The following is an 11,368-nucleotide window of genomic DNA, read 5'->3' on the forward strand; positions in this document are numbered from 1 at the left end:
AACTTAAGTCGCCGCACACACACACACACACACACACACACACACACACACACACAATCTGAGTGCTTGAAGCCTGGTTTTGCTGTTTGTAACCATTTTATAGATGTGTTTTGTAGTTTAGAATACAAATAAGTTAATTGATTTAAGTTTTATTGGTTTAAATCAATTCTGCTTAAGTAAAATAAACTTGTTTTGGATTTAAAGAGCATTTGTTTGTGATTGTTTGCATGAGTGTTGTAATAACAGCTGGTTGTGAAGATCAGTGCTTGAATTTCACCTTTCAATGTTCCTATTGTAATTATTAATATTTTAGAATATTGATATTTTTTTATAGTGAACACCCCTTTTATGAGACTATCTTTCACAGTTTGGTTATTGGTCCCTGTTCACAGGGTGGTGCCCCGATATTAATAACTGATTATTAATAATTTAATTAACATTAATAATTATATTACTGTAAAATTGTATTATTAAATATTAATTTTAATATTTGCCAATATCAAACTTGCTCCTGCCATTCCCAACAAGGTCAAAAGGGGGAATTGTTAGAAATAATCTGTTATCCTGTCTCTGTCTATACATGCGTAATTCACTGTGTGTGTGTGTGTGTGTGTGTGCTCTTTCTTTCTGTGCATGCAAGATGCTTTGATACAATGATCATGTGCAAATATTGTTTTTAAACTATGATAAAACTAAATAAATTTACTGCAATGGATGGAAAAGTTAACAATCCTGCTGTGCCTGATGTCTCAGCCACCAGTTATTGCTAGATAGTCCCTGTTTTCGATGAAGACCCTCTTCAATACAGGACTGGAGGAGAAGATTGGAGTTCCTGTTTGTACTTTATCAAACAGAACACCAGGGGGCAGCCAAGAGATTTGGTGCACAGTTGTCAACACCTGCCTTCAGAGCTGGGATACCACAGAGCCAAAGGCCTTCTAGCAGAGCACACAAATGAATACAAAATAACATCTGCATATATGGAAAAGATTTTCAGCTGGACGCTTGTTGAGTGAGGATACTAAAGCACTACAATTGGGAATGAGAACGGGTTGCAACATACATACATGTTGTGAACTTGTGACTGAAAACGCTGGACCACTCCAACACAGCAGGGGGCGGTAATGCAGCTAAATGTTTGTTGCCATCCGCCATTAAACGGAAGAAGAAGAAGCAGGAGCAGACGCAGAAGAAGAACTGCGGAAACTACAGTAAACTGACTGTAACGTTACACATGAAGCTGATGGAGAAGAAGTTCAGCCAGTGGAAGACACAGTGTCTCAGCAAGTCCGACCTGAGTAAGAAGGGCAGTGTGGATGAGGATATTAACCATGTAGTGTCTCTGATCAACAGCTGTGAGGAGTATTTCACCACTAGCTCCTGTTCCGGGAGAATCATCCTCACTGACGGGGTGAGTGTATAACCTTTATTTAACCAGATTAAACCCATTGAGATAAGGATCTGTTTCACTAGGGTGACCTGGCCAAGAGGTCAGCAGCACACATCATAAAAACAATGACAAGGAGGTGACAGTACAAGTTAAAACATACAGTTTTTAAGGTGCAAAAGTGTTTAACAATATTTAAAACCATAATTTAACTCTCTAGAGTCCATGAAAGCACCTGCACATTACTTCTTCATGACGTGAAGACATCAAAATGAAGCAACGTGGAGACTTGCCATCAGCTTCTCTCTAAAGTTCTGGCTTGAAGCTCCATGCCAGATTTTTTTGGGATTATATTCAGCCAAGTAATTTCAAATTAGGGTTGTCACGATGTTCAACTCGATACCGATACTCAGGATAATATTCGATACTCGATACCATTTTCGATACCACAAGGATAAAAACAAAGACCCCAAAATTTAACAGAAATATTTTTATTAACAAGAAAAATGCCACATGTAAAAATTAACAGAACCACAGGTTAAATATTTATAATAAAAAAACAGTTGTGATACTTTTGAAAATTAGTATCGTATCCGGATACAACGTTTTAGTATCGATACTTTTTTGAGTATCGATACGTTTGACAACCCTATGTCAAATATATTTAGTATAAAAATATAGAACTAGAGATTATCCTCATTTTACCTGTTATATGTTAGATATGCAACCTGTATTCATATTTGCAACATTTAAAATTCTGTGTATTGAAATATAACTTTCAAGATCAGATTTTATGTTTTCCTTCGTTTCTTTTGAGTTCAACATTTTTATCAAGTAAGTCAAAGTTAAAAATTAATTATCAGGACATATAGGTGAGGTAACGCTGAAAAAACTGATACCAACATGGCATGGTGAAGATGAACAGATTTTTTAAAGGACATAATAGCCCAAGATTTCAGAGGGTTAAAACCAGTTCTATAGTGTTTTATAATTTTAAATGGTTGTTTGTTACAGTTCCCGCACTTTTTATTATAAAACACAGCAGCAGAATTAATGTTAGATATCTGAAATAATAGTAGAACATTTTGTTAGAGAATGAGATCCTTTTTCATTCCCTTGTAACACAAAACAGATCTATGTTACAATCACAAAATGCCACCCGGTGTGTTTTTTATGATGGCTATTACTTTTAACTTTACTTTACATTTACTTTAAAAAAACACCTACATACTTAAATTATATTTAAAAAACCTAAAACAGTTAAAGGTTTTTGCGATCTGTGAAAATAATAAGAAAAAAGAAGGAACAGAAGAGTTTCAGGGGGTAACAATGTTGTGCTGTCCATTCATGTCAATTACCTTTGTCAAAGATGCCTTTTGAATCTGGACGGAGACGTTTATAGTTCATTTAACCGGACTGGACCAATAATAGCAGTTGTTTCACTCTGAGTTTCTGCCAACTTTTGTGAATGAATGTAGGGGAAACACTGCTATATCACAGCCACATATGAAAAAATAAATGTATGAAAAAAACATAATGTTTGCAAGATCAGTTAGAGCTGGATTTGAATTCACCACAGCAAAATGATATTACTCAAAACAGTCACGTTAACATCATGAGCTACTCATGGCGTCTGTTTACTCTGTCTCCAGAAATATAATGAGTGAGAGACACCAGCGTAAATACCACACACTCCTGGTGAAATGACAGACGACATCTGAAGGGGAGGTCTACCAGCTATCTCATGAGCTTGTATGCTTGTCTCCACCACATATTCCCCTTTTCCACTAGTTCTTCTGCTGGGCTGGTGCTGGTTCGCAAGTTGAACCAACTGTGAACCAGCACCAACTGGCCTTGGGAGGACATAGTCTCCTTACACCATGCAAAAACTGTGAGACCAAGTAATGCATGACGACAGACTGTTGTAGCAGCCCGGCCAGCTTCAAACAGATACTGCAATTACCACAGTAGGGCTGCTTCCACTACCGTGCAATACCCTGAATGAGGCGGGTCTCACGCGCCGAAACGCCCCTAATTTGAATCCGAGCCGTCCGGAGCCGGCTTTTGTCGGGTCTTTTTTCATCCCTGTTGGAGAGCAGGGTCTTTTTTTCTCCACTGAAAACAGCCTGGTTACTGATTGGATAGATCGCTAAGCGGGATGTGACGTAGTACTCTACACCAGTAGTTCTCAACCTTTTTGAGTCGCGACCTCGAATTTAACATGCATGTTGTCCGAGACCCCCGCTCACTGAACAGAATGTCACACGCACAGTTCAGATCACCCAAAAAAGAAACAAAATGACCAAAAATAGGAAACAAAATGACCAAAAAAGACACAAATTCACCACAAAGTGATCAAAAAAGACACAAAATGACCAAAAAAGACACAAAATGACCAAAAAAAGAAACAAAATGACCAAAAAGGACACAAAATGACCAAAAAAAGAAACAAAATTACCAAAAAAAATACATAAAATTACTAAAAAAAGACATTAAATGACCAAAAAGACTAAAACACATTAACACATTAACACGTTAACATAGTGGAGACAGAGCTGACTTCCAAAATGATTTGGCGACCGCCAGAAATCATCTCGCGCCCTCAATTGGGGCGCGAGCTGCTCTACACGACAACAACACACGCCATTTGTAAAAGCCGGAGAAGCAGTGTTCTAGGGGTGGGCGATATGGCCCTAAAAGATTATCACGAGTATTTTCGCGATAATGATATTCTTGACGATATTAAAAAATAGTGAAAAATATATAGAAAACAATTTTTTAGTCTGTATAAATAAATAAAAATTGTACAACAAAATAAAAATCAATCATAAATCTAAATGTAGTGTAAATTGCAAATTTCAACAGTTGCCAAATACAAAAAAAATTACTTACTTGAGTATTAGAAAATAATAATAAAAAATAACCTTCTAGGGGGTCTGTACATTTTATAGTACAATGTGATCAATCTCGTCCACTTTGAGAGCTAAATGGGAGCAAACACCTCACAAACACATCATTGCCTATTTGAATTAATTATTGTAAAGGAGAACAAAGGTTCTTCTATGTTTTATTTAAGGCATCTTATTTTGACAGTCTTCTTGTAATTTCTGTGGTGGATTCTGTGCTCTTATTTTGAAAGCTGCATTTGTATAGCGACAGGAAGTAATAGTAGCTTTTTGTGATTAAACAACTTTAATTATTAGCTAATGTTAGCTCGCGGCTAACGAACGGCACAATTAAACAGTGTGTTTGGACCGTTTGGACCTCTGACAGGACAGGTTGATAGTATTTAGATCGGCTCACGCACACACAGGCGCACAGAGAGAGAGAGGGGACGGGACTGATACATTACAGACAGGTAGGTGCTTCTTTTGAAGCGCAGTGGGAGGGCAGCTCGGTATATTCAGTGTGTGTGTGTGTGTGTGTGTTTGTGAATGCGTGCGCATGTCTCGGAGGAGGACAGAGAGATGGGTCGGGGTTTTGACTGACTGACGGGTGACAGACACTGCTGAGCAGAGACACAACACAAAATAACTTTATGTTATTAATAGTGTAGATATACTTTCAGTAGCTTGAAATGTGACGTTAGCGCAGCACAAGAGACTCTGGCGGGCCGCCAAGGTCTAGGTAAATAATAGGAAGTCCTTATGCCACTATGTCAAGAAGTAGGGCATGTTGTCAATATCGTGATATGCATTTTTTTTACCCATAAAAAAATATATACAGGTATAATCGTGAACGATACGATATGGCACACCCCTACAGTGTTCCCAATTTAGCGACTTTGTTGATCAATTAAGTGACTTTTCAACCCTCTTAGCGACTATTTTTCAAGAAAGCGACTGGAGAAAAATCCAGCGACTCCTTCTTACTCTTCTTAATGAGCCGATAACGAGCCGGAGGCCGGCTTGTTAAGAAGAGCATTGTTAGCTACAGTTAGCTATGTAGCATTACAGTGTGTATGTGCTGCTGCTGCAGGAGGTGTTCACTTAGTGATCTCTGTTTGTTTATAACAAGCACCAGACACTCTGTGAATTAACGACATTGCTAACTGTGCACAATCACTATGTTTATGATCAGTGGAGACTCTGTGCATAATTAGCCATGCTGCTTTCAGCTGCTGACGTTGTGCACAGTTAGTGACGGCGAAAACCAAACGTCACCTCCGGAACCTCTAAATCCCTCTGGGGGGTAACTTACTTGTCCCGTCATGGAAAACCCTCTCCTCCATTTGTTTCTTCTTCTACAGTTTGGCATCTAGCCGCCACACTGTATCATCAAATGCTTCCCTGCTCCGTGCGGAAGGCACCAGGAATACAACTTTTTTTCCTCCCAGATATGATAAACTATTCAATTTTTTTATGATTTAATGACTATTCGAATATTTGAAAATCGATGCCCTCCCTAGTTGTCTGTATGTTGTACTATAACAAAACCAAAAAACACTTTATTTATGGTTGCAGTTCTTCTGTAAGTTTGTCCTGTAAGTTGTTGCTATTTATTTTAATAATATATATATTTCAATATTTTATTAACTACCTCAGACATTGTGATTTCTTTTGTTTTTTAAAGGAAAATACTGCTGTGTTATTGTTTTCCAATAAAATAAGATTCAAACATTGAAGGTGTATGCTGTGAGTTATAAAAAAATCGGTATCGGCCAAAATCGGAATCAGCAGGTCAGGCTTTTTAAATACTGATCGGCCAGAAAATTGCAATCGGTGCACCCCGAAGGTAATGTGACCACAGCATGTAGAGCAGTAACGTTAACAGTTCCCTGTGTTTCTTCCAGGATCCAAAGACCCCCGATGTTCAGAAACAGAACTGCGTTTGGCTTTTTGTCTCACACTGCAAATGTAAATTTGATGATCTGGTGAGTTACAATGGATTGAATAACAGCTTCACTGCTGGTATTTCATTTAATAATATGGATTTAATATTGATAAGAGGCCGTTGTGTGTGTTCCTCAGATGTGTGGTCTGGCTGAGTCCAGAGGAGATGCAGTGTTGAAGTTTGAGCCCTTTGTGCTCCATGTTCAGTGTAGACGGCTGGAAGATGCACAGCTGATGGTGAGAATGGTACTCTGTGTGTCAGTGTGTATTATTGAAGGATCACAGTGTTTACATATAGCAAAGCTCTGCACCTTATAGAGTCTTTGTATGACCCTCACACTACTGCCATTATTGAAAGTGCTCCAGTTTTTTTACTTAGGATTAAAGCAACATGCCAATGAGTTTTATGGGCCTTATTAAGCCCTAATACACTGCCCAAAAAAATAAAGGGAACACTAAAAATAACACATCCTAGATCTGAATGAATGTAATATTCTTATTAAATACTTTGTTCTTTACATAGTTGAATGTGCTGACAACAAAATCACACAAAGTGTCAATGGAAAGCAGTTTTTCTCAGTTTTACCTTTTGCAAAGTTACTGCAGTTAGACTTTGTAGGACGGAATAGAAATAATGTATATTCTGTTATGAGTATGATGAATGAGGTTGTTTCTTTAATGAAAAAGTTTGCTGTGCAATGTTCAGCATAGTGCTATTATATTGTTGATTAAATAAAGTCACCACTCAGTCATTAACATGTTTTGTCTCTCCTCCAGCACTCGGTGGCCATCAACTCAGGCTTCAGGAACTCAGGTCTCACTGTCAGCAAGACAGGAAAAATCATCACGGTATTTCCTCTCACTACCATTGGATGCCATTAAACACAATCCATGCAGTAGAAACAGTCCTGCTCCATTGGTAGTTTACATATACCGTGTAAAAGGAGAACATTTGTCCCTGTAGGCCGTCCGTAGCACCCACGGCCTGGAGGTTCCTCTCAGCCATGAAGGGAAGCTCCTGGTTCAACAGGAGTACATCCACTTCCTTACCCAGACAGCCAATCAGAAGATGGAGGAGAACCTGAGACGGATCCACAGGTCGGTCTGCTAACTGGCTTTCTATGTTCACTGATGGGTTAAACTTACAATAGCTGTTAACCACTGCATGCACTGCAAAAAAGGGGCGTCTAAAAAAAGATAAAACACTAAATCTAGCTAATCCTTCCCTCTGCCATAATGTATGGATTTCATCTGATGCCAGACGCAAAGCTCCATTTATGTCTTAGTTGCTGCTGTTGTCCTATAAATCTCCAATTCAGGTCTGCACTTTTCTTTTTCTTGTTGCTGTTGTTTGGACACTGTACCCAAGTTGTGTGGTAATCCGCCATTTTGTCATATCTATTTATGTTTTAAGATGCTGCCGTGTTGTTGTTGTTTGTTTTGTTTTTTGTTGGTTTGTTTGTTGTTGTTTTGGTTTTGTTTTAACTTGTATGCTTTTTTGGTATACAAGAAAGAAAAAAAAAATGAATAAAAAACTATGATTGCTTTGTGTGAAACATGTATTCTAACCAATGTGAACTTGGCAATAAAAGAATATAAAAAAAAACAACACTAAATCTGAGGGAAATGATCTTGCTGCATGGACAGATAATTTCACTTGACAAGATTTCTTAAATTAATATCTAGAAATAAGCATGTTGTACGTTTAAAATAAGAAATTAACTCTTAAAACAAGATAAATTAAAGCTGCAAGCAGCGATGAACTGGCCCGAGCAGAGTGACCTGATGATTATTTGTTTCTTACCAAGATAAAAAAAACTTTAGATTTAGAAGTGTTAGATAATTTGTCTTGTTTTAAAAGTTAATTTCTTATTTTTAGTGTTCAAAATGCTTATTTCTAGATTTAACAATCTTAATTTAAGAAATCTTGTCAAGTGAAATTATCTGTCCATGCAGCAAGATAATTTCCCTCAGATTTAGTGTTTTTATCTTGTTTTTAGACACACCTTTTTTGCAGTGTGAATAAAAAGTCCTGCAGGGAGCTCTGACTTACTTATTTATGGTCCTCTCCAGGTTCTACCAGAATCTCCAGTCAGCCCTGTCCTCAGAGAAACAGCAAAAGTTCGAAATCTCACTGGAAGCACAAGAAACCCCTCAAAGACTGGAGACACAAGGGGGGGAAGAAGAAGAAAAGGAGAAGAAAAAAGAAAGTGTGTATAAACGGAGACGTAAGAGAGAACATCATCATCAGACTGACTGTTGCCATGGTGATGGGTCTAGTATTGTGACTGAGCTGGAGGACTGTGTCGATCTGTTCACATAAAGCAGAGGCTCTGCAAACATTTTGTCACTGACTGGATAATAGTGAATGTTTTAATGTACATTTTTAGTGTTATTTTAGAGATCATAAATAGGATCACCATAGTAACCTACACTGCACCACTAACATGCTCTGGAGCAGGTTCACGTCAGAAGATCAGTTCAGACCATAAACTGTATATAAATAAAGGACGTAGTCACCGTGACGTCACCCATTGGTTTGTGGCCCGTTGGAAGCATCGAGTTCAGCGTTACACTCGTCACCATCTTGTTTCCTCTACGGGGAGCAGACCATATCTGGACTGTGGAGGAGCGAGAGGGATCTGATCACTGACTACAGCCTCTCTACACCTCAGCCTGACTGAGAGAAGCTGCTGATAATTCATGTTAACATTAACTGGAGCATTAACTGGGATGTTAGCTTTGGCTAGCAAAAAACAAAAACAAAATGTTTGTTACTGACCTCAGAAAACTGAGCAGCGACTCCTTGGAGTGTCTGTTAGTCCAACCAAACACTGAACAAGACATTTTTACTGAACAAAACGTTCAAATAAACTGTCATTAAGTGAAAATACAGTGAAAGGGTCAAAGTTATGAGACCAAACCGCTAAACATCCTTTTTTATATCTATATAACGTTTTATTTAACTTTATTGACATGTTGCCGTGGATACGCATTGTTCTGCTTCTCCTGATGACGGCTCGCCTTGTTAGTGACCTGTCAATCAAAGGTAGCCCCGCCCCAAATCATACGATTCTTTATCTTCTGTTTTCTTCTAAATGGGGCCATTATTAGAACTATTAAGATCAAATAGTCTTGAAGATTTTTTACTAGTGATTGAGACCATAGTGTTGTCCTAAGAACATTTTCTGAGGTAATAAATCAAGTGAGAAGTTTTCTCATTTTGCACTGAAATGAATGGACAGATTTCTTTTGCAGCCAAACTTAGCGCCCCCTGCTGGAATTTTGGGTAAAATGCAGCTTAAGGCACTTCCTGGTTTGCCTCCCTGCTCAGACCAGGAGGTTGCTGCCTGGTTCAGGTGAGTAAACAGCCTGCCTACTGATGAATCAGCTCAGCAGAGTTAGGGCCTGACCAGGCTGAGCACTTTTCATCTCTGTCTTCCTACACAGTCCCAGCATGAACAGAAGAACTACATTTAAGAAAATGACAAACACAAAACATCAGGGGAATCATGGTTTCAGGAATTATATGTAATGTTTGTAATAACAAAGGGCAAGCTATCCCAACAATAAAAAGAGCTAAACCGAAAACAGAAGTGTCTTGGTGCGACACAGTGTTAATTTGACAATCCCATTTAGAATAAAGACAAATTTACAGTACTGTGTTTAAACTCATCAGAAAGAGCAATGAATTAAACATTCTGCCTCTTGGAACAGGAAAGCTTGTAAAAGCAGCAGGACTTCAAAAAAGGGTTTGCTGCATAACGAAATATTAGCTGAATACTGTCACCACAAAGCACAATTCAAACACTTGCATATTCCCTTATGTCAGGGGTGGGCAACCTTACGGCTCTTCAGGCCATCTGCAGTGGCTCCCTGTGGCTGGGACAAAGAAATTATATGAAATGAAACGAATGAATGAATGAATTATTTACATTTAAATTTTCAAGCAATTAGTATTCTACAATTTTAAAAATGTGTACCTTTTTATACGTCATTTTAAAAGTGTTTCAAAAACTGAAATGGGCATCATAGCTTACAAAAGTCTATGGCCTGGTGCCTTAACCTAACCAAAAGTTTGCCAACTTCATGCAGGGCCAAATTAACCCTTTGCTGTATCCTGGGCAACAATATTCAAGGGGCCCTTCATCACGACCCCAGAATCACCATAATCTGGCAAAATACAGAATAAATTACAATAATATACAGTTAATATACTCAATACATCAATAACTAACTGTCATCAAGTGCATTTTTTATGTACAGATGTTCAAACGCTCAGAACTACAAATACTATGTCCTCTTGTCAAGCCACTCACTCACATATGATGTTATGAAACCAAAACACATCAGCACCAATCTGGCAAAATTGACCCACTACATAGATAATAATAATAATACTACATTTTATTTTGAAGGCGCCTTTCTTGGCACTCAAAGACACCGTACAAAAAGATAGAAAAGAAGAAGGAAGTGTCCTCAATTTTTACAAAAAAATAAGTATCCGATATTTATTTACCAACACCTATTCCCAGCAGCACAAATGTATTGAATTGATAGAGGAAGACGAGACACAAACACAAACAAAAATCAAGAATCAAGTAGCATTTTGGTCCTTAGCTCCCTTTGCCCTGGGCCCTTTAGAGGTTGAGGGCCCCAGTTGCCCATATGGTTAATCCGGCCTTGACTTCATGTCTTGTTTAGTGTTTCCCATTCGATTCCAAATCTCTTTCCCAAAAGTGATTTCTTTGGTGTCCAGCCTCTCATTTGCACTTGGGTCCTCGCTGCATTCTGATAAAACCATATTAACAAATGCTCATTATTACCTATTAGTAATATTGATATGCTATTTTAGACTACGTAGGCTGTTTTATCTTCATTGTAAGGCTGAAAATAAGGTTCGTGGCTCCATTCCGACGTTTTTTCTGTTTTTCTGGCCAACAATGGCTCTTCTGTTAGTAAAGGTTGCCAACCCCTGTGAACAATTCAAGCTTAATGGACATTAGAGTCACATGAATACATCATCAGGTTTAAGTTGCACAGCTACAGTCTGGAGGCTTGATGAGCTGTGACTGAAGTTAATACTGAATATTCTTTTGTTAAATGATTAAGACATCATATGGGGGAACATCTGCACTATGAAACACTG

The 11,368-nt window shown here is 38.2% G+C and overlaps 1 protein-coding gene across 1 annotated transcript; it reads left to right on the top strand.

Annotated features, from left to right (window-relative positions):
- The first annotated feature begins 1,192 nt into the window (after positions 1–1,192).
- On the top strand, positions 1,193–8,744 carry tyw3 (tRNA-yW synthesizing protein 3 homolog (S. cerevisiae)). The gene is made up of 6 exons (XM_059345397.1): positions 1,193–1,411; positions 6,180–6,260; positions 6,358–6,456; positions 6,997–7,068; positions 7,184–7,317; positions 8,293–8,744. The coding sequence occupies exons 1-6, from the start codon at positions 1,235–1,237 to the stop codon at positions 8,540–8,542; spliced, it is 813 nt and encodes a 270-aa protein (XP_059201380.1). The 5' UTR covers positions 1,193–1,234; the 3' UTR covers positions 8,543–8,744.
- Positions 8,745–11,368: the final 2,624 nt, after the last annotated feature.

The sequence above is a fragment of the Centropristis striata genome, chromosome 11, assembly GCF_030273125.1.
Source record: "Centropristis striata isolate RG_2023a ecotype Rhode Island chromosome 11, C.striata_1.0, whole genome shotgun sequence".
Classification (NCBI taxonomy): domain Eukaryota; kingdom Metazoa; phylum Chordata; class Actinopteri; order Perciformes; family Serranidae; genus Centropristis; species Centropristis striata.